Below are 23105 nucleotides of genomic sequence, written 5' to 3'. Positions count from 1 at the left end.
CCATTGGCAGATCTTTTAAACTTACTGCTAAAATCAAGTACAAATACACTAATTTCAAGAAAACTTTACTTATTTTTAGACATGTTTTTGCAGGGAACGGCCACCTGCCACGACCGACTGAGAGTTTGAGGATGGAGAGCAGAGACACAGAAAGAACACAGGAGCGCCGATCCAGGAATTTGTTTTATGTGGGAGAAAAGTAAGAAGGTAATAGCAGTAACAGCTCCTTCAGGGGCTTCATCTAGGAAAGAAACACAACTAAGCTCTAAGGCAGTTTTTATGTCTGGAGGATAAAAAAAAGCACATCCAGTTAGTTGCAGTAGAAGCTCGGCTAGTAACTATGTCCAGGAGAGAGAGAGGTTTAAATAGGGCTGAATGACAATTCAATAACAATATATATCGATCGATAGACGTGCGGGTCAATAGGAAAAAAGGGGCCAATAAAAAGCTCAATAGAACAACAGTTTTCCCTCCTTTTGCATTCTAACCTATCATAGGTAGGTTAATACTATAGTTATAACCAACCAATCACAAACGCAGACCCAGGAGGAACACTCCTTCACTAAGCTTCAAAGAGTTCAGAGAGCACGTGTTCTTTTTTCTCTTTTTTAACATTTACAGTTTGTGTTTGAATTCAGTGTTCATTTAAAAATAGGAAAAATAGGTCACTAAGCAACTGCATAACATGGTCAGAGCTGCACTTAAAATATACATTTTGAATTGTTTGATAATTATCGATATCGATCAATATGTTTATATATCTATTTTATCTATATGGTATTTTTTCTATATCATCCATCCCTAGGTTTAAACACCGAAAGGCAGGGCAAGCTGCCTCATCTATCTGAGAACATAGAGTTGTTGACAGCAGTAGCTCAGCCAATCCCTACAGCGTGCTCAAGTCTTTCTAGGAGAATATTGCAATCAGCTGAATCAATCGCAGCACTGAGATCTAACAGGACAAGTACAGGCAGAGCTCCATTATCTGAGGCCATGAGATCATTTGTGACTTTTACCAGAGCCGTTTCAGTGCCACGATGAGCTCTGAAACCTGACTGAAACTCTTCAAATGGGTCATTACTGTGTAAATGTTTCAGATCATCAAAACAGGAGTCTTCAATCCCCACTTGGAGTAAGCTTGGCAGGTCAGTAAGTACCAAGGTTTGCCGTTTTGCATGTTCCCTTGTATTACTCCCCATTTGTGGATAGTGGCTCTCACTCGAGTCAAAAAGCCAAAGAAGTGGCTTTGTAACCCTTTTCAGACAGGTAGATGTCAGTGATTTTTTTCCCATCTTTTCGTGAATTTCTTTTTATATCAGGGCAGCATGTGATGCTTTTTCAGACGTTTTAGCCTGATAAATGCTGTCAGACACACATTCAAGTGATTTGTTGATTCTGCAGGTCTGGCAGTAATCAGGTTCAGGTGTGGCTGCTAAAATAGCTCTCAGTTCTCCACAAAAACGATTGATAATCATTCATTTGTGATTAGAAAAGGGAGTAATTACTTGACCCACAGCCAGGTTGGTTTAGATAGCTTTCCTCTCTCTGAATGAATTAAATCACAGCAAGCAGAATTTTGTGCTCATTCGGTCGATCTTTGTCGGATGAAAGATTTTTTTGATGTTCAGAAACATTTAAGCGACAAAAAAAAGAAGCAAAAACAGAAGAAATCTGTCCACTGATTAATTTGACCCAAGTATTTTATTACCCAATTAAAAATGAAATGTTTTCCATAGAGTGCAGTTCAATGGTACACATAACACCAACAAGAATAACTCAGTGGCCACGACTTTGGGTCAAGTCAGGCTTTGGTCCATCCGTCTTATTTTTCCCTCAAACCACCAGAAACCATAAAACTCACGAGACAGCCAGGCAACATGTGTTTTATTTAACGATATTCAAAGGCAGATTACAAGAGACGCTTAACAACGTCGTGGTGCGACGACAGTGTTGCTCTTTGATGGGAGGCGCTCAAGCAGCTCACAGACAAACGAGGTGGTGAGAACGATCCTCTTATTATCAACGACAGCGGCTAATGAGCGCACAAAAAACATCGAGCACAGCAAAACGGATGCAACCGAGCGTCATTACCGCCGCAATGAAATGTCAAAGACGCAATGGCTTGAGGTTAGAAAGTACTGACCTAACATTTGTACCACTCCAAACCTTTGCTTTTACATACAGAAAAATAAAGCATGGGTAAAATACACATTCATCCTCAAACTGTAAACCTTTAAGAAATGCAACGGTGCATTTGCAGCCCAGATAAATCTGATAAACCTGGCAGCAGGAGCGCATTTGAAGCGAGTCAATTTACGCGGCACCCGGGTCAGCATTGCTCTATAACACACCTACACAACAAGCCGTCATTTGTCACTGTTCCCTACATAAATAAAGTCAGACAGGCTGGTCCTATCAGAGAAAAATGCACCAGGTTGGGAGCTCTCCCTCCTGCAGAATGTGGTCGATGAACCTAAAATATAGACAAAAAAATCTGTGTCCACAGCTGGCAAAAGTCTTCAAACGTGTAAATACTTTCTGACTTTTCACAGCTTAACGGTTTCTAGCCTACTGCCTGCAATTCAGCATCTGAATCCTGTATTTAACTCTAAACTACACTGTATAACCCAGAGAGGGAAACTACCAGCAGTGATTGTCTCCGTTAATCTTAAGAAATGTATAAAATGAGGAGGAAAAAAAAGGTGTCAGTCTCCCAATCTGTAAATTAGTTAACATATTAAACCCCAGGTGAATGTCACTCACAGATTATTCTATAAGTGTATTCACACTCACTAACACAATAGTGTCAGAACTTGTAGCAAAAGGCGAATTTCAAGGCGTGTCAGCAGTACAAAACATACAACCATGAACCTGAAACGGTCTAACTCGGCACTATAAACACAAAAGGCACCTGTGTGGCTGCAGTAAAGGCAGTTCAAAAGTTAAAACAGCAATATAAATTAAAACAATGAAGGCCCAACACTTGAGTTTAACACTATTACACATTGTCGCGCCCTCATAATGTCCCTTCAAACGGCTGCAGTGTGGATATTTATTAGCATTCACCACGTGTGCTACTGGAGTGTTTCATGCCGTGACGCTATTGTTCAATTATTATTAAGACTAGACCTGCTTGCAATGCAAAAGCTGTGTTTGCTCATCTGAAAAAATAAAATGAAATTAAGCAAATTTGTAATTGGACTTAAATCATTTAGTGTAAAGTATAATAAAAGGCACGGGCATTGTTGCGAATATAAGCCTTAAAATTACGGCTAAAAAACGACGAACTGAAAAAAAACACAGTTTCTCTTGAAGACAATTAAATCTTTTTCACACCTTAAAATTAAGGCTTTTAATTATCAAAATGTTCTTTTCATGAGGCTTTCATTATACAACGTAGAATGTCAATAATTCTGTATGAATGATTTTCTGTCTGCAATCCAGAGTCAAAATGAAACCGATGCGTTAAAAAAAACAGACATCTCCGCTGATATTTGGATGCAAAATGCTCAGTCACCAGCTTTATAGCCCTCAACAAGCTCCTGGCATCATTCTGAATCGATATTTGACCACTTTTGTTGGTGGATACAGTTGAAATAAATTGAGCTGTAAAGTGTAGTCCACGCATTTTTAGTAGAACTGAGATTGGAGGTTTAATGTTAAGCTCCTTTATCCACCCCAAGACCACTTATGATGTGTGTTTGGTGTATTTATCTTGGTGGATAACCAGCTGTGTCCATGCTTCAATCATTTTCCCCAATTTGCTATTCCTAGATGAAAAGGAGTTGATTTGGAACAAAAAAAAAGCATCAACGTTCAACTACATAAACAGGAAGCGGCTACAACATAGACGGAAAACCCAAAGGCCTTCACGAGGATTGTTTCAATGGCCAGACCACACAAAGATAAGGCAGTTTGGCCACAATCACGAAAAGTTTGTTCAGCGGATGCAGGCTTCAAAATCTTCCTGCTTCTATTCTCTCTTCCATTGCCTAAAGCAAAACAAAGAAGCACTACCTCTGTTAATTTTCCCCAACTTCAGCTCAAACCAACAAGTATATTGTTGAAACTTGGACAAAGTTGGATGTTCCAACAGGGACAATATCCCGAAAGACACAATAAAACTGGTTTTGGATTGGACAGAGTGGCTAACTTTATGCTTCCAACACGACCATGACCCTTGTTGTAACAAGCTGTGCGTAAAAGCTAGGACTGTGACACAAAATTAACCAAATTAAATGAACTTTACCATCTCTGCCAAGAAGAGAAGTTTAACAACCAGCCAGTATGATGCTAGAGGCTTGTTGATGCCTACAAATCTGTGTTTTCTCTGCAACATGGGACATTCATCCTAACATTAGTGGCGGTGTGTGTATTTACTTAAGTGTAGAAGATGAATTTTGAACCTGTGTGGATTACAGAGAATCCTAGAGAAAGTACACATACATCCCTTATAGAAGCTGCTTCTCATGCATCTGTGAGAAGCAAGCCCCGTCCTCTGAGACCCGACTCCCCGATCCTCACAGCACAGGTTCTGATCTGTTAAAAAATCATCCACCTTTCCAATTTTCTGACAGATAAGAACTGTTTTAGTACAACATAATCAATCGACTCCATCTCCGGAAGACAGCCATGCCGTTAGGGCTTAGCCGCCTACATTTGAGCATCTAAAGCTGTGGCAAAGCACACAAAAATAAAGTCCGTCCATCCGTTAATCTTGAGCACCGTGTCCTGGATCGACGACCAACGCGTCACGCTGTTTTTGTTGGTTGCATGTAACCGAAATGGCGAAGTTGCTGCAGCACAGTAGGGAGTGTCTGTCGGCTGAGGACAGATTCAAAGTCTTTCCGAGGCAAGGAGAGTTGTTGGTCGGTCTCTGTCTGTCGCTGCCCTCAGTCAGGTAAAGTCTAACACAGAGGAAGAGGCAAATTCACAGCCGCAGCAGATGGCCTCTTCCTTGCGCTCTCATCTGGAAAGACCGCGATCACACTTCTTCAAAGTAGGCCATCTGAGACATGTATGCCGAGTTTCTCTGCAAATCAAGACAGACACAAAAAAAAAAACAATCAGCGAGAAAAACAAAGAAAACGAAAAACTGTTGTACAGAAACATACTTTCAGGAGGTCTTTATCAAATCTGAGGCAATTCTGTGTAAATACAATTTTTTTTCTTACACCTGTGACGAAGTCAGACTGAAGCAACGGTCAAACATTTTTAGGATATCCTTTTAAGATTCTCGAGGACCTATTAGCAGCAACTGATAGCACATATTTGCTATACATGTAGCTGCAGCTTATGATGAAACTTCCTCATGATATAAATGTAGATTGTTACAAAAGAACAATATGAATATACGTATGGCTTTTCTCCTTTCCCGTCTAATTTAGATGTAGTTTTCCTTGGATTCAACCAGCGTGGGAGCTCTTAATGCCAACAGAACTGGCAGTGCTCACATTTTTCTTTGACATCTATGTAGTAGATGTTGTATAACAGTCATGTTAAACCTTTAGGCATAATCATTTACAGTAGAATCTCTCTTAACCTCCTGCTGTTTTTTTTTTTGAGAAAATCCTTTATGATATGCTTTTGCATTCACTCAACAGCCATACAGAACTTATTTGTATGCGCGGTGCAAAAATAATTCATCTCTACCTTGAAAAGAGGCTCAGCTCTAGGTGGTATTTTTTTTTCATACAGCATGTTTACGTGTTTAAGGGTCAGAGTTATGATTTTGTCCTTGAGTATAGAACATCAGGCAGAAGCAGCAAACAAACAGCCTTTATTGTGATATGTAACATAAAAAGCAGGCTTTCTTTTAGCTGCTGCTAAATGTGAAAACATTAATTTAAACATAAAAAAAAAGGTTTAATTTCAATACCTTCAGTGTATTAAATGTAGGGTTGTCAAAAATATCAATACTTGAACACTGTATCCGGACACAATACTAACTTGGTATGGTATCAATATTAAATATTTTAGTATAAGAGGCAAATGAAGAAGGGAAAACCCAAAGATCTTGACAGGCCTGTGTGCAAACAGTGCTTTAAAGTGTTGGCAACAAAGTCACGCAGCACAACAAACTTGGCCAAACATCTCAACACCCTGGTCTTCATGATGAATTCTGACAGGTTAATAAATTAAAAGTTCCCGTTCATAATTTAATTTAATACATTGAACATATTACTGATGTTAGCTCACCTTACGGTCTGCATTAATGTTGTGAGATTAGCTGCGGCAAGCATGCTACTAGGCATGTGCTATATTTGGGTTATTTAGCATTTATAGGCACACTTATTTAACTAGCATTTGTGATTCTGTTGAGAAAGCATGTTCCATGTTGAGGTTGAGAAGGGTGAATTTTTCATGTTAATAAAATATTTTTTTACGCTTTTAATTATTATTATTATTTTTTATCATTCCCGCGAAATCTTAAACAGTATCGAGTATTGAATATTTTCTTGGGTCGCGATATCGAGTTTGAAATTTTAGCATCATCACAACCCTAATTAAATTATATTTCTTAGATCTATTCGTACAGATGCTTGCTTTCATGGCCAGCTATTTCGCCCACATCTTCCTCCTCTCTTAATTGTCTTTTTATATTTTTATTGCGTCATTGCCATTCCTTTTATTTATTTTAGTTAGTAAAGCACATTGTTGGAAATGTGCTACGTAAATAAACTTGGCCTCTGAACCGGGAAAATCACCGCGATCTGTCAACATTACTCCTTCACCTGTTGTCTTAAAAATGTTTCATCTTTGTCCTTTAGATGAATAATCAGAGGGCGCTAGCACAACGGGCTATAAATGCACACAATAGGACAGCACAATAAAAGGCTGAATTACACTCTGGTACCAAATAGATATCCTCATTTTAATCTCTAATGCTAGTTTAAAACACGTAGACGGCCTTCGACGAAAAGCGACCCGCGCTTGTGCACCAGGGTTGGTCCTTTGACGGTACATTTTTAACTCTTCATATGTGAGATATTTTATTTTATACAAAAAAAAAGAGCAACATTGAAACAACAGCAGTAAACTGCAAAACTTTTCTTATCCCGCGTTGTTTACTTCAAAGCACTGTCGCCAACTCCTCAGCAAGGAAAGTCGCTATTGGCTGTGGCTAGATGACATCATCGCCTACTTTGCATATTTGTTCATGTACTTTTGATCCAGGCTGTAGGAAAGGGAAGCTTTTGGCAAGACAAAAAGGGGATACTTTAAATATGTTTGTAACTACAAATTAACTTTATGAATCATTAATACATTGCCTGAATCAACACTGCATGCATCAATTTTTTACCAAAAAGACAGTTATCAGAGGCGCACACAGTGAACGAGGCGAATAAGAGATTGAAGCTGTGTGTGAATCATATTCAGGGCTTCTTTTACTGCAACAGTTTCAGAGGAGAAAAAAAGACCAGATTAAAAACAATTTTTACATCATATCTATATCCCACTTTGTAATCGAGGGCAGAATTGCCAAAAAAAGTCGCTAGATCTGTCACTTGTTGCTTTTCTGAAAGAAAATAAAGTCACTAGAGGGGTCTGAAATGTCACCAAGTTGGCAACAGCGCTTCAAAGTAACTGATGAAACGAAAGTCATTTCATCTTAGGAGTTTTCTGCTTGTTTCTGCATAATGTTGCAGACAAAACTGCTAATGTATTAATGGCAGCTATTGCTACAGTAAGCAAGCTGTTTGGTTGGATGGTTTCATATATATTTGCTCCATTTTCCTTTCCTTACATAGCACACATGGGAAAAAAACAAAACTTAAATTAAACTCTGGTTATGTTCTGTGGTTAGAATTTACAGATATTCAAATGTCTTGAAAACGGAAAATATCTGATGATTTTACTCCAGTCCACCTTGACAGTAATAATTAGAGCTAAAGCCGGTTCGCGTACTCACGTTGCTGTGAGGTATGTATGCATGCTCTGGGACGTATCCTCTGGCCTCACTGGGGAGGCTGTACATGCTGGCCTGCTGCTGCTGCTGCTCCTCCAGCTTCAGAGACTCGATCTCCGACTTCAGCTCCTTCAGCTGGTCCTGCAGGTGTTTGCTCTTCTCCATGTACTCCAGCCTGGATAAATGCAGCGCAGCGTCAGCAGACAGAACCCAGTCGTCTTTTAAAGAATTTAAAATAAATAAATAAATAAAAAAAGCCTGAAACGAGCTTTTGAATCGCCGCCTCACCGCTCTCTCTCGATCTCCATTGACAGCCTCTTCATGTCCGAGTCCTTGAAGTCGAGGCGCGACGGCATTGAGTCATAGCTTAAGTCGGCTGGTTCAGGAGGCGCGGGGGGCGTGGAGTAGGCTGCTATGAGCTGAAGGACACAAAACAGACGTCAATATGCTTTCACAATGGAAAAAAACTATCACGCTGGCATACATAATACATGCTGCTGTTATTTCTACGTTCCAGCTCAAGGTCTGAGTGAGTTAGAAGCTAAAATTGCCTCTAGTCATATTTCTCATCTTAGCATTGACTGATTTCTTCCATCTTAACCAGAAAAGTAATTTCTCATTTCTTTAGAAATCATCAACGCCTCAATGAGTCACTATTTGTTTATCTTCAAATATTAATAGTCTCTACAGAGGAAGAATCGTCCCTCTCTCTGTCTGCCATTTGCCATCTGGGGCTTCTGAAATCACTCGTCTCATAAGTCAGCTCTGATAAATCAGACTTGTCTTCATTTTCTTCCTTGGTGGAAAAACCTTAAAAGCAGAGCAGCTAATCAATGGCTTCAGCTATCAAAGCGAGTGCACTCTGTCATCTGAGAAATGCTAAGTGGTAACCCTCTAAAGAACGACACAAACAACAACAAAGAAAAGAGCATTAATCCAGAAAAAAAGCATAAAGAAAAGCAGAATCAATCAATAGGACAGCACGGGGTATGTTGTTTTGGTGATCTCCAGGAGCTTCTGCTTGGCTCGCCGCTCGGCGTCCTTCGCTTCTGTCAGGTCCTGCTTTAGGTGATCTGCTTCTTTCAGCCTGGAAACAGACGATTGCTTTGTTCAGTACTGACGAATCAATTAAAAAAAACAATTTTTACATAAAAATACTATTTAATTGTGATTTTTTTTTTGCTACTTTTACTTGCTCAATAATAAACTAAATGTGGACTAAGAGCTGACTAATGATCAGGGTCGTGTTCTCTGTGACACGGAGCGCTCTCGCTCACCTGGCTACTTTGTTGAGTCTCAATATTGAATATTTATAGCTGATTCATCTCAGAAAACATGACGCCTCTAAACAAAAGAGCTGTGCAGTCACAGCAGCAGATGTTTTCCCTCTTTTGCCATACACAACACTTGTGTGATTTCAACCTTTGCAAAAACTCTGGAATATGCTCCTTTCAATTAATGTTTCTTTTTTGGTCTAAATTGACACTTGTGTGACATTTGTTATCATTGTGTCATTTTTCTCATGTAAATGGAAGAAGAAAAAGCAATATTGGCGTCAAGAATCGGTTTACCTGATGTCAAAATTATCATTATAGGTATCGGCCTTAAAAAACCTGTAGCGGTTGATCTCTAGTGTACCCTGGTGTACAGCACTCTGTTTTTAATGAGCTGTGTATATACAAAAATCAATGAATAATAAGGAATTACAGGAGCGACACTGGTGTGGGCTTCTGCTGCAGCGCACCATCTGCTTTAAATTTTGACATTTAACACATTATGAGCTGGTATTCCTCGTCCATGGTTGGTTATTTTAGCTACTGCTGCTTTTCCATCACCTCAAATCAGTCTGCCCATTCTCCTCTGACCTTTCCACACCGCTGCTGCTCACAGGTAGTTTTTTTTTGGAGGCTTAGATGAGAAAATCCTTGCAGTTCATCACTTTCTGAAATAGTCAGACCAAACAATCTGGCACGAGCAACAACGCCACACTCAAAGTCACTTAAATCACCTTTTTCCTCCCATTCTGATGCTCACTTTGGACTTCAGTACATCATCTTTATATCTAGATGCGCGCTGAGTCACTGCCAAGTGATTGGCTGTCAGTGATAAAGCAATTAAAAAGGTGTAACTAAGAAAATCAGTGGAACCTCTAGTGACAAGTTTTCTCTGCATCCCTTGAATCTTAATGTCATGTGAATAATTACACACTAAGATTACACATTAGAGAGGAGTCATTCCTATTAGTACTCTGAACTGACTGATATTAACTTTGGAAATTATGCAAAAACAGCTCCTAACCTTAACTGAACTCCAGTTTACATATTCAATTTAATCAGACCAGAAACACGCATAAAATAAAATAAGAAATATGAATAAACTCAAATCAGTTGAGCCCCAGCTGGATGGTCTGAGTCCATTTTGTTACACATCATGGATTATTAAAGCAAACAGGATGAACCTGCCCAGCTGCCACTGGTCAGGATCTGCAAACATTTAGCAAATAATCATTTTAAGAACCCGAGCGAATTTCGAAGGTGAGAAAAACTAATTTTGGGGACTTAAGGCATCGTTTCTATACACAGAACGCATCCAGACAACTCATCGTAACGCCTAAATCTACTGTAGATGACTTTTTAGGATATGAAACAACCTGTGACGCAGGGATTTTGTTACAACCATGAACACTGCAAAAATAGAACTAAAAATAAGAAAATTCTTCTTGAAATGAAAGTATTTTTCCTTTATTTGAGCAGGTAAATAGGATTATTAGCCAATGGAATAAGTTTTTGCACTTAAAATAGCAATAATTTATCTCCATCATCTTATTACAAGTGCAGTATGTCTAATTATCTTATTTTAGGGGTAAAAATACTCATTCCATTGGCAAATAATCTTATTTACCTGCTCAAATCGAGGGCAAATACATTCATTTCAAGAAAATTCTACTTATTTTCAGTTCTCTTTTTGCAGTGAAAAATCTTTATTTCCCCCTTTATAAAAATTTAACCTTGAGAAAAAAACACAGCACAACTAAAGGCGTTAACACTTCTCTCAGATTAAAACCGAAGCTTGTAAAGAGACAGCAGGAAGCAGCATTGGTGGTTCGGCTTTAATTAGGAGCATTTCATTCCTGATTTGTTCGGAGGATTTATGCTGCCACTTCATCTTTTGCAAATAAATATGTACCAGCATAAAATAAATGATACATTTGCAGAAAAGCTATGAAGGAAGCCATAATTAATTAATGAAAGCGAACACTCCCGAGTAGCAATAGTAAGGATAATTTCACACCTCCTCTCAGACTGCTCCACCAGCTTTACAGCCAGCTGCTCCGCCTCCCTCATCTTCTGCTCCATCAGCCGTTTCTCCTCCTTGGTCTTCATGGCTGTGACCTCTAACCTCTGCCGTTCCTGCTCGGCTTCTGCAGCTTTGTGAGCCAAGAGCTTGGCCTCCTCCTCAGCGATCTGGGCCTTCTCCGCCAGCAGGTCCGCCGTCTCCTCGGATCGCAGCTGGAGCGGGACGGTCCGGGTTGTTTTTAATGAAAACGGTGGAAAGTGAAGTGAGGTAAAACCAACAATGAGGCAGAAACCGTATTCATAAATGTTTTTAGCATGATTCCAATCCCTGATTCTGTCATTCAAAACTTGCTATTCCCCAAGAAGAGTATTTAATATTTATGTGGGATGAAGGCTAAAGGTCCCACCAGTGCCTCGTTGGCAAGTCGCGCCTCATCCTGCAGCTGGAAGAGTCTTCGCTCCATCTCCTCTTTCGCCCGTTCCGCTTCCTCCCTCATCTGCTTTTCCCGTGCCAGGATCTGACGCTCCATCTGTGTGGGGAGGAAGAATTTTAAGTTACAATACATAACAACTGAAAAACACGAGCGCTGCCCAATCTACAGATTTTGCTGCATTCATTTCCTGGACTCATCCGCTTTCTCAGCCCATGTTTTGATGAGTTCTGCATAATTTTACTGCGATACAGATATATATGTATGGTTTGAAAGTCGGAGTTCAGCCTGTCTTTTGTCACCATTCTAGATTTCAAAACTATGCTTTCAGAGGTTCTAAATGATTAGATGAAGAAATCAGTTTTTTCACAGCGAGGTCTGCACAAATCCACTGTTTTACAGATATGACTGGTCGGAGCCTAAAGGTATTATAGAGCTGTATCCAAGCCTATTAATGGAAAGTCGAGTGGAAGGAAAAAAATATGTGCACTGCAACCCTCCAACGCCACGCCTGCCCCCAAGACAAATTCCTAGGGAAAACAGTGATAAAATACTTTGAAAATTCAGGAAGGAGAGAAAGCAAGAGGGAAATAAGAAAGGAAAAAGCAACAGAACAAGAAACAAAAGGAGAAATTAGGGAGGAAAAACTACAAGAAGAAAGGGATCGAGGACAGAAGGGAACAAGGTAGGAAGGGGAGAGAAAAGGAAGGAGAAAGAAAAAAAGGAAGGAAGGATACACAGAAAGATTTTAAGAAGGAAGGAAGGAAGGAAGGAAGGAAGGAAGGAAGGAAGGAAGGAAGGAAGGAAGGAAGGAAGGAAGGAAGGAAGGAAGGAAGGAAGGAAGGAAGGAAGGAAGGAAGGAAGGAAGGAAGGAAGGAAGGAAGGAAGGACTGGAAAGAAGGATGAGAAAAACAAAACAAAAAAGGGTAAAGTTGAAAAAATATTAAGAGAACAGCAGAACGAAGTAAACAGGAAAAAAAAAATAATACAACGAAGAGAAAAAAAGCAAAGAAGAAAGTAAATGTGCCAAGATTGGTCATGCCAATAAAGTTTGTAATTGTATTTTTTTCCCCATACTCTTCAATGAAGATCTAGAAAACTCTTATTAGTCATATTTCTCCATCCTGCATCCCGACTCCTACAGTTTGAGTGAGAACCACCGACCTTCTTGCGGGCCTTCTCCTCTTTAGCTTGAGCCTTCATCTGCTGCACTTCGATAGAGTCCACCTTCCTCCTCCTCATGAACAGATCATGGTTCCCAATGCACAGCTGCAGGATCTAAGACACAAAGGCGGCTAAATCGTTTCCTTCCCACGCACCCCATGTAACAGAGAAAAGAAAAAAAACAAACAAAAACCGACCAGCTTGTTGACGCGCAGCTGAGACGAGTAGAACTTGAACACATCTTTCTTCTTGTCCAGGGGTTTAATTGTGAACTGCAAGAAGGGAGGTTGGGTTAGGTTTCTTACAGCTGTAAACACTTCCTGGTCTTGTTAAAGAGAGAATATTCTCCTAGAATCATCCTGATTTTGGAGTAAATTTTGGTATTTAGTGGTGCCGAGCAACAGATGTCTGAACACCTTGGAAATAATTTACTGACCAGATTTTTTTTAAATATAAAAATAAATGCCTGTTGGTGGAATGCAGGAAGACCAAATCCAGCAGCCATATTTTAAATCTGAACTAAACAGCATAATGAAAATGGCATTTTTCACAGCCTTTCTTTAAAGCCCTGCCTTGTTGCGCTCCAAATATGGCCTCCAGCCAATCTCTGTTACAGTCAAATAAGGTCAGGTCTCCTCTGCCTTATTTCCACAAGTGCAGATATATATTTTGGGTCGTTTTCTCATATTTCTAGCTAATAAACTCTAAATCCAGGTGAAATGTCTTACACCAGTAGAATATATCCAATATGAACCTGGTTTATAAGGAGGGAGAGGAAGCCAATCCTCACTTTGGGGGAGATAAAGGAAGCTTTATGAGGAGATAAATTTATTCATCTCTGAGTCGAATATTTTTACTGCTGTATTTCACAATAGGATTGAAACCTTTTCACTCAATTTAAAAAAAAAAAATCCTTTTTGCTGGTTAAAGGGAATCACAAGTGCTTGCAAAATTATTCATACCCATAATTATTTTTTTGACGTTTTGCCACATTATAACCACATCAATATATTTCACTGTGATGCTATTTGATAAGGAAGGAGGAGTAAATATGGCTTTCAAGATTTACTTATAAATAAAAGATCTGTGTGATACATTTTTATTCACCCCCTTCACTCTGACGCCCTAAAAGAAAAAATCTCAACAAACTGTTTTTAAATCCAGCTGTTGTGTGAAGGCCCCAGAGGTTTGTTAGAGAACAAACAAGAACATGAAGACTAAGGAGCACAGCAGACAGGCCAGGGAGAACGTTGGGGAGAATTTTAAAGTGGAGTTAGCTTTTAAAAAAGTATATCAGGATGCGTCGGCTGTGCATGGGGAGTGTCTAACAGAGAATCTGTAGGAAGATTTCACAACTGCTGTTCAAAGTTGCTCTCCATCCAATCGGGCTGAGTTTGAGATCAATGGCATCAACAACAAAAAAAATATATTTTCTAGATGTGCAAAGCTGGTAGAGAGACATACACTTAAAGACTTGCAGCTGTAAACATATTTACTATTAATGGCTCTTTTTTTTTGCACAAAAAAAACCAATTAATTTTCCTCAGACTTCAGTTGCACACTCCTTTGTGTTGTTCTGTGGTATTAATTTGACATAATGTAGATGTTTATAAGGGACTTTACATTGCAGCTGCTAAAAATATTCTAACCAGTGTCAAAGTTATTTGTTTCAACCTGCAAAACATTTCATTAAGCGTAACGACACAAAAGCAGATCGCTGCGCTTACCTCCTTTTCACTGTAGGAGATGTTCCGGATCCCGCTCCAGGGGAAAGACTTGTTCGAGTTGAGTTTGTTGTTGGGGTTGTAGATATGGAGACCCTGAGCATCGACCCCCAGCAAAAGGTCTGTGTCCCTCTTGTTTTGCTGCGGATGAGAACCGAAACGTCAAAGGTCAGAGTGTGCTGTTTATACCTATATGGAGAGTATAAGTCCTGTCACGGTCAGCGGCACTCACAGTAATGGCAAAGTAGCTAACGCCGTACATCTCAAGGTCCTGAGCAATCTTAAGGTATTCCATCTCAGCCTCGTCCCTGGACAGAAAGAAGAATATCAGCGTTGGACGCCACTGATTGAACAAAGGAGCGTTGGCATTCAGTGTTGATCCAAAGGCAGTCGGTCCTACCTGGCGATGCCTCGGTGTTCGGCGTACCAAGCCGTGATCTTCTCCTCCCACATGTCCGCTGTCATCTGGTACTGCATCAGGACCTGGTGGGCGCAGGCAGGTTGTACGTCAAAGGCGCACGAGCAGGACAGCGATGACCCAATGCAGAACGTCAGTAGATTTAAATATGGATGCGGCTCGTGTGCTTACCCGTTTTGGCAACAGCTCATCCTGCGCAAGAAAGCCTGGTTTGTGAAAGTTTGGGTCGTAGTCTCCGTACTGGGATGGAAATTCAGGAAAAGAGAGAAAGAATGGCTTAATGATGCTTTTAATCGCATTAATATGCTGTTTAAATAAATATAGGACTTGGTTTAAATAATATATTAGGTTAGAAGTTCACTCATTTTAATGTTACCCTTTAAGTAATTTATTTGACGCATTCCTTTTTCCAGGATGTAATTATGATACAAAAACAACTTTAAGTTACATGTTGACCACATGCTTTTTGGAGCGAAAAGAGATTTGATGGTCCAATAAGACAAAGGCAGCACTATTCAGCCAAAAAGGCAGCAAATACGTTGGAAGAGTCTAGGTCAGGCTATCAAACTAAAAAAAAAAACACTGAGGTATGATGGTGGTAGCATCATGCTGTGGCTGAGTCACAACTTCAGGCCCTGGCATGGCTTTTCAAAGATGGAGAGAATAAAAATGTAGAATGTAATAGAACAAAAATAGAAACATTTCAGTGGCGTAAAAGACCTCCATTCGTAACTTCTATATAACTGTATGTGCTGACTGTGCTTAAAAGCTGAATTAGTGCCAGGAAAACGGACCAATAAAAATATTTTTCAACAATTCCCAAAAACGAAGCAAAAATACAGCCAGAATTTTACCAGAGGCTGGATGCTGGCAAAAAAAAAAAATTGTTTAAACAGATCAAACTTCCTAAAGGACATCAACCCAATTCATTAAAAGTAATCTTAATTGTCATTGCAACTGTAGATTCCAACAAAATTAGTTTTCTGCATTTAACCCATCCTTAGGGAGCGGTGGGCAGCTTCTTACGGCGCCTGGGAAACAATGTGGGACTAAGGCTCTTGCTCAGGGACCCATAGTGGCAGTCTGCGGGGATTGAACCAGGTACATACAATCTTCTCAAAGCAAAGCGAGCTGCTCTAACCACTAGGCCACCAGGTGTAAACTTACATTTAAACCTCTTTGCATGACTGACCTTCTTTAGATTAGATTTAACGTGCATGCCCATGTTGAGAGCATGTAAAGTTATCCCTGGAGCTTTAAATATGTCATCAGGATTGAGCTTGTATGGTTTATGGCACTCTGGATATATATGAAGATTAAACATGCTGTAAATTTAAAAATATAAAATAAAAACAAGAATGTGGCCTTGATTTGTCCTCCTACCTTTGCCTGGACAGCATATGATGCCAAAAGGACTGAGGCTTCAGGGGAACAGAATATCTCTTCATCTAATATCTGCTTTTTCACCTAAAACAAAAAAAAAGAGTTTCATCCAGAGTTTACAAACGCTTACCTTGTGGCAGAAAACGCACCAGAATTTTAACAGAAACCAGTTCTTCCCAGATCGGGCTTTACTAATTCTACCAAACATGTTTTGAACTAATAAGAAGTGAACGTTTGTTGCTACCTGCAAGAAAAACAGGTGTTGAGTAATTTCTTGGACCAGTTCTTCTTCAACTTTTTCAGGGAAGAACTTCGCCAGGAAGTGAAACGTTATGGGAGAGTCCTTGGGAACCTCCTGGTCCAGAACCTTGTTGGGGGGAAAAAAAGAAAGAGGAATAAAAAAACAATACTAGTCATTTCAAGCATAAAGTCTGATGGAGTGGTCCAACATCTTCCTATCCCTGCCTTCAGCTCTCACTCCTTCAGTGACAGTAGAGACTGTCAGACTTTATTCCAGCAGACGATGCCCTTCACTCACCCGTTTCTCCAGCTTGAGCCAGGCGTAGGTGTCCTTCACCGTGTACCTGAGTCCAAAGAACCAGGTCTCCCTCAGACCGACTGTACGACACACCAGGTCAAACAGGTCCTTGCCTTTCCATTTGACCTAAAAACGAACAGAGCGAGAGATAAAAACAACGTACAAAGATGGAAAAAACATGTTGCTTTTTCAGGAACAAAGGAGCAAAGACAGACTTCTTACTGCCGGTGGCACTCCTGCCCTCTGCAGGTAACTTTAGGTGCACCACTAAAGTTTACATTAAAGACAATATTTATAGCAGGATGGCAAAAGAAAAAGCCTCATATGAACGGCAAAAAGGCATTTAAAACATTAAAACAGTGAAGCAGCTCTGATAGAGTTCCACTTCTTATTTAAAGATGTGAATTTATTACCAAGGCACTTTTCTTAATTACTTCAAAGAAATCAAACGAGTTTGTTTCGCTAAACGTTGGTGCCAGTTTGACTGACACCAAAGAGTGATCAGAGACGCATAAAAGAACCTTTGATCTTGTCTCTGCTGCTCCGTCGTGCTAAATAAGTTATAAGTCCTGATCGCTGGAGTCTTAAGAGAGACTCACTCCCAATAGTTCCTACGTTCCACTGTGGTTGTTGTTATCACTATATATTTCTGCTTCGTACAGTTTTGGAGATTTATGTTAAAAAACAAACAAAAAACAAAACAAAAAAAAACTCCAGGCTGGCAAACGGTGTCCCTGTTGAGTAGATTATTCTTTCTAACTCAGAGACTAAGTGCATTTTCTTCTGATTTGCTTTAAGCGTGCATACTTTTGTGTTAAAAGCTTCTGTGAAGGTCCATAACCCAATTTACTCGACGTCGGCTATCCATTAAGCAGCTCAAACAGAGCGATACGTGGCATTTCTTCTTCCCGCTATCGCCGCGGCGTAAACTCCACGAGCCATTTTGACAGCAGACGGTGTTTCATCAGTCAAGTACAGACTAAGCGGATGATATCTAGTGAGTAATAACCTGCCTGCACACGCAGTCACACCACCCTAAAGCTTTAGATTTCATTCATTAACACGCACATTTCCATCTGAACATTCCCATGTTGTGGCTGTCTGTGCCTTTTTGAGCTCATTTTAAATTTCTTATCTTCGCAAATCAAAATAAAAGCTCAGAATAAATCAATAAAATAAGAAATGTGATGGAGTGTGACAGAGACCCCTTAGTGCTAATACCAAAGGCCACACTCCTTAAAACAACAACTTTTAAAACACTTCTGAAAACGTATTTTTATTCTCTGGCTTTCAACATCAGCTTGTTGGTTTTAAATGGGTTTGACTGTATTATCATAAGTGTCATATTTCTACACTTTGATATATAAACAGGTATGTTTCTAGTTTGCGGTTTTGTCAAGCACTTTGTTTCAGCCGTGGTTTTTTCAAAGCGCTTTACAAATGAAGTTGGTATTAGGGCTGAACAATTAATCGCATTTTCAATATAATCGCGATTTAAAAAAACGCAATTTCCAAATCGCACAGTCTACAATTTTTGGCTATGTAACAATTAGGGAATTAGCCACGTCCATTAGGTGTTGGTAAAATGTTTAAAGTGGGTTTGCCTCCACATGGAAGGGAAAACAGTTGCAGCAGTGAGATAATCTAATTTTATTTCTTGTTTTAGAGTTTATATAATCATACAAAGCATTATAAGTACAGGTCAATCAGTTTAATACATAGACTTGCTTGTTGGTTGCACTTTATGTTCAACAAGGATTGATGTCCAAATCAACTAAAAGCTGTTCTCTTGAATAATATTCTGATTAATAGAAACATTAAAAGTTCTTGTTTTGAATAGTCCTTGTTTACAAATGTCTTTATTTAGACGCCATTTTTGTTGCTTGTGGTTAACGCAGAGAAAAGTCAAAATTGCAATTTTGGTTGAAATATGTTGTAGGCAGAACGCAATCATTTCTGCTCCGAGTTTAGATGCTGCGGGTCTTTTAGCACCTAATCTGCACAGCGAGGAAACAAAATGATTTGTTGTTTGTATATGTTTAAAAAGACATGATAAATTAAACTGGAAAAAAAAAATCGCATTAAATTGCAATATTAAGAAAAAAAAATCGCAATTAGATTATTTTCCAAAATTGTTCAGCCCTAGTTGGTATGGTTTGGTCATATGAGGGACCACCGCAGTCGAATTATTCAATTTGAGCTTCTCTTTCTCCTGTTGGTGTGCCTCTGGGCAAGGCATTAAAGCCCAAGTTCCTTACTGACCTGCTTATTAGTATGAATCGTTTGAATGCGAGTGCGACGGTGTGAATGTGCCTCTAGTGTAAAAGCACTTTGAATGGTTGATGCGACTAGAACAGCGCTATAGAAACTGAGTCCATTTAGCATTTAAACAAAAACTAAAAGCCCATTTGCTTGGCTTCCGGTGAAGAAGTTGCAGAGAGGAGGTTAAATTAACACTGACAGCGGTCTGAATGACAGGCTGCACAAAGGAAAAGAAGAAAGGAGAGAAGGCCATCTTCCAGCACACCCACTGTTAGGTGAAGATGCTACTCGAACTGTTTACTTCCGGCTTTAACTGATTATAAAACTAAATGAGTCAGGACCTGTGCAGACACACAATGTGGCTAAACAATTTCCGGAGGGCAAAGCTGACTAATTCTCTTCCAAGAAGATTATATGTCATGTTTCAGGAGGTATGTGTTATTTTGTATTGCCATAACTACCACTTCTGTCTGGAAGGAAAAGGCTCCTGAACACCATGACCTATTCTGTGCATCACAAAAGTATTTACACTAACCTTTACTTTTTCCACCCGAATGCGTTATATTAGGATTTAATCTGACAGGTCAACAACAAACAGTGGATCTTTCTGAAGCTAAAGCAAAATGATGTGTGACTTTTACAGTTTCAACGTTTGTATTTTAGCTCCCTTTACCCCGATACCTTTAGAGAAAACCAAGCTCAGCCAACTACCTGTATCTTTCTCCTCATTAGCGAGTTAAAATAAAAATAACCTTTATTGTCCCTCTGTGTGGAAACTCATGCCTACCAACTGTCCGTAATTTATTCTCAGTAAAGATTAATTTTAAATCAGGGTAGGTTTAACTGAACATCTAACGGAGCTCTGATGAATCAAGCATCCCAAAATGGAGCGAAGTAATAACTGCACTTCAACCAAGGCATGGAAATCCACCTAAACTGGCAGGCCAGTCAAGGAGAGCATTAAAGGAGCTATTAGTAAGATATTTACTGCAAAACCAACCTATATCATTCTCATTTATCACCCGGGATGGAAGTAACATTCCCTGTAAACAATCAGTCCTCTCCATCAACAACGTCTTAGTCACGTTTGTCTCCTTTCAAACCTAGAGGTACGGTCTGGATACTGATCTCTATTTATTAATTGGAGTGCTGATTTGCCCGAAAAACTGAAGTCACTGGCCGCCATCTTGCGACTCTCTACTCTCACAGAATCCCACAGGATTTGGTTGCAACAACAAGCAGCTTTCTGGCTGTGTGAAAACGTTTCACAGGTAATTTTACAGTCAGTGGATGTAGTAACACTATCAACTACTAGGAAATTAGGTGCTGAAATATTTAGCATTTTCTTTATATTATATATATATATATATATATATATATATATATATATATATATATATATATATATGTGTGTGTGTGTGTGTGTGTGTGTGTGTGTGTGTGTGTGTGTGTGTGTGTGTATGTGTATATATGTATATGTAGATATGTATACACATACATGTATGTATATATTTTTGTATATTGTTATTTAAATATTTATAAATAAATAAATGAAAAACGTGCAAAAATATTTTAGCACATGACTTTCTCAGTACCTGATAGTTTTTGTACATAACATAAAAGTATATGGCATTTGACATTTTAAAAGTCTTAAGCCCCCCCTGAACATGAGAAAATCATCGTTGTTCGATGCTGTAGCGCACATATTCCCTAGTTACTGGAAGGAAGTAGGGAGTACCAATATGGCGGCTGGTGGCTTCAAAGCGATGTGTATTAAATGCGGCCAATGCGCAATCCAGTGAATAAATAGAGATCAGTGGGTCTGGAACTACTTTGGTTCAGAGTGTAGCTTGTGTTTACTTCCTGGTTCCTGAGCCAATCATATGAGAGTTCCCAGAGTTCCCAAAACAGAGCGCAGCATTAGGTATTTTATCTTGGCAAAGGAGCAACAGCCTGCTAACCTAGAAGCCAGTAAGAGAAGCGGACCAGAAATAGAACAGAATACATCATCTACCTGTTCTGTGGAAGTAAAAATTCACAACAGCAGCACATCGTTTAAAAACGGCAGATTAGATTGTTGTGATTGGCAAGCTGTTGTACCGATTTGAGCCACAATGTGTCAGTATTACTTACAGCTCCTTTAACCAGAGAAGCAGCTAAAAAGCCCACAAACTCTTGAGGAGCTGCAGAGATCTACAGCTCGGGTGGGAGAAGGACAGGACAACTATTAGTCGTGCACCCCACAAGCCTAACCATTATGTATATGCAGCAAAAGTAAAAGCCGCTGCTGAAAGGCACCCAAAAGAAGCCCCAGACGCCTTGTAGAGAACGCAAGCAAGCATGTGGCAGACGAGATCAAAGATTAACTTTTTGCTCCACGTTCAAAACATAAAACACAACGGAAGTAAAGTCATGCTATGGGAATGATTCTGTTTAGGACACTAGAAGATGATAAGAGTTCATTTAGAGAAGGATGGAGATAGTTACAGGGCAATACTGACAAACTAGCAAGAGCTGCAAATGACTTGAGAGAGAGACAGAAATTCCCCTTCCAGTGGGACAATAACCTGCTGATGCCAGAGCTACACAGGAATTGTGCAAATCAAAGCAATTTTCATGTTTTAGAATAGCACAAAGTCCAGAGCTAAATCTCATTGAGCAGCTGTGGTAAGATTAGGAAACTGATATTCAAACGCAATCAGATGGGTCCTGTGCTGTTATGAAAAGAAGAAGGGAGTCTCTAAAGGGGCCAATCACCCCAAAAGACTTACAGCCGGAAACAACAGAAAGTGGTTCTATAAAATATTGCCTCAGGGGATGAATATATATATATATATATGCCAAAGTTGTCTGATTTGGAGATAAATACATTTAAACAATATATAATTTCCTCCCAATTCACACATGATTCAATGAGTGCTATTTTGTGTTGGTCTATCACACAAAATCTGAATAAAAACACATTGAGAAGATTAGTGGTCTTAATAAGAGCAAATTCTGGGGAATTAAAAGACTTTTACACAGTAATATATATCCCAAAGCCAACATTCCCATCTTCCCTTAGGGTGCCTTTGATAAATATAAGAAAACTACTATATGTGTTAAATTAAATATATGGTTAAACATACAGATTGACACAAAAAAAAGCTCATAGAAGAAAAAGAAAAAAACTAACCTCACAGCTAAACTCCATCTCAGCATCCATAGTGATGACCTTAACTTTGAAAGTCTTTGGCTGTTTCTTCTTCAATCCAAGGATCGACATTTTGATGTTTTTTTTTTCTAGGCTGCAGAACTCTGGAAATTGGGAGATTTATTTTAAAGGTCCATAAATAAATGTCATCCGAATACAGCGTAATAGCACATCTAAAACAATATAAACAAACTCCATAAAACGCCACGTAAAGCTTACATTTGCAGTCCACTTTGCACAGAAATGTGAAGGCGCTACTTTGAGTGGAAGATGTGAAGCTTTAAACGTTCAGATGAGGCCTTTTTTTTTTATTTTAACCAGGGAATAAAGTTAAAATCCTGCCGTCCAACAAAGCTCGAGTGAAGGCTGCTGGGCTTCTGTGTTTGTGTTGGATCGAGCGATGCTAAGCTAACTTTTCTCACTATGCTGCGGTTTTCTTCTAACAACTAAGACACGAAAACAGTCCATAATAAGTTCCAAAAAAGACACCGACACTCCAGCGAGACCTCCATAGTGAACATGTATGCGATATTTCAGATTTTAAGGTTAAGGGGAAGAAAAATGTTGCTCGAACTGTTGGTCGCTACGGGTTCAGCTAAGTTAGCAAGCCGTTCAAAATCAGAAGGACTTTCCAGAAGATTTTTTTTTGTTTTGACTCCCAGACCAGTCGCTCTACAGGTGGGAACACGAACAACAGTCAGGAAGCTACGCGACTGCGTCTGTGTCTGCTTCAAGGCTGTCGGAATTATCCGTTTCACACCCGTTAAGAACGATATATCAGGGATTA

The 23105-nt window shown here is 39.5% G+C and overlaps 1 protein-coding gene across 1 annotated transcript; it reads right to left on the bottom strand.

The window, feature by feature from the left end:
- Positions 1–1867: 1867 nt before the first annotated feature.
- Positions 1868–22994, bottom strand: nf2b (neurofibromin 2b (merlin)). Its single transcript, XM_012852808.3, has 17 exons — positions 22538–22994; positions 22301–22422; positions 16864–16989; positions 16570–16692; positions 16326–16409; positions 15114–15182; positions 14925–15007; positions 14757–14832; positions 14528–14665; positions 12998–13072; positions 12801–12914; positions 11613–11735; positions 11201–11418; positions 8894–8996; positions 8198–8328; positions 7913–8084; positions 1868–5032 (listed from the first exon to the last, which is right to left on the bottom strand). The coding sequence occupies exons 2-17, from the start codon at positions 22388–22390 to the stop codon at positions 4985–4987; spliced, it is 1773 nt and encodes a 590-aa protein (XP_012708262.2). The 5' UTR covers positions 22391–22422; positions 22538–22994; the 3' UTR covers positions 1868–4984.
- Positions 22995–23105: the final 111 nt, after the last annotated feature.

This window comes from Fundulus heteroclitus, chromosome 11 (assembly GCF_011125445.2).
Source record: "Fundulus heteroclitus isolate FHET01 chromosome 11, MU-UCD_Fhet_4.1, whole genome shotgun sequence".
Lineage (NCBI taxonomy): Eukaryota > Metazoa > Chordata > Actinopteri > Cyprinodontiformes > Fundulidae > Fundulus > Fundulus heteroclitus.
The sequence above is the reverse complement of the archived record's forward strand: the minus strand, read 5'-3'. Positions and strand labels throughout refer to the sequence as shown.

Bases quoted from the DNA above. Each gene is read 5' to 3' on its own strand.
- nf2b (XM_012852808.3), bottom strand. From the start codon at position 22,390: ATGTCGATCCTTGGATTGAAGAAGAAACAGCCAAAGACTTTCAAAGTT. The intron at 16,693-16,863 runs GTGAGTGAAGGG...CCCCCCAACAAG, and splicing joins GGCTCAAGCTGGAGAAACGG to GTTCTGGACCAGGAGGTTCC. The intron at 15,183-16,325 runs GTAGGAGGACAA...TTTCCATCCCAG, and splicing joins CATATGCTGTCCAGGCAAAG to TACGGAGACTACGACCCAAA.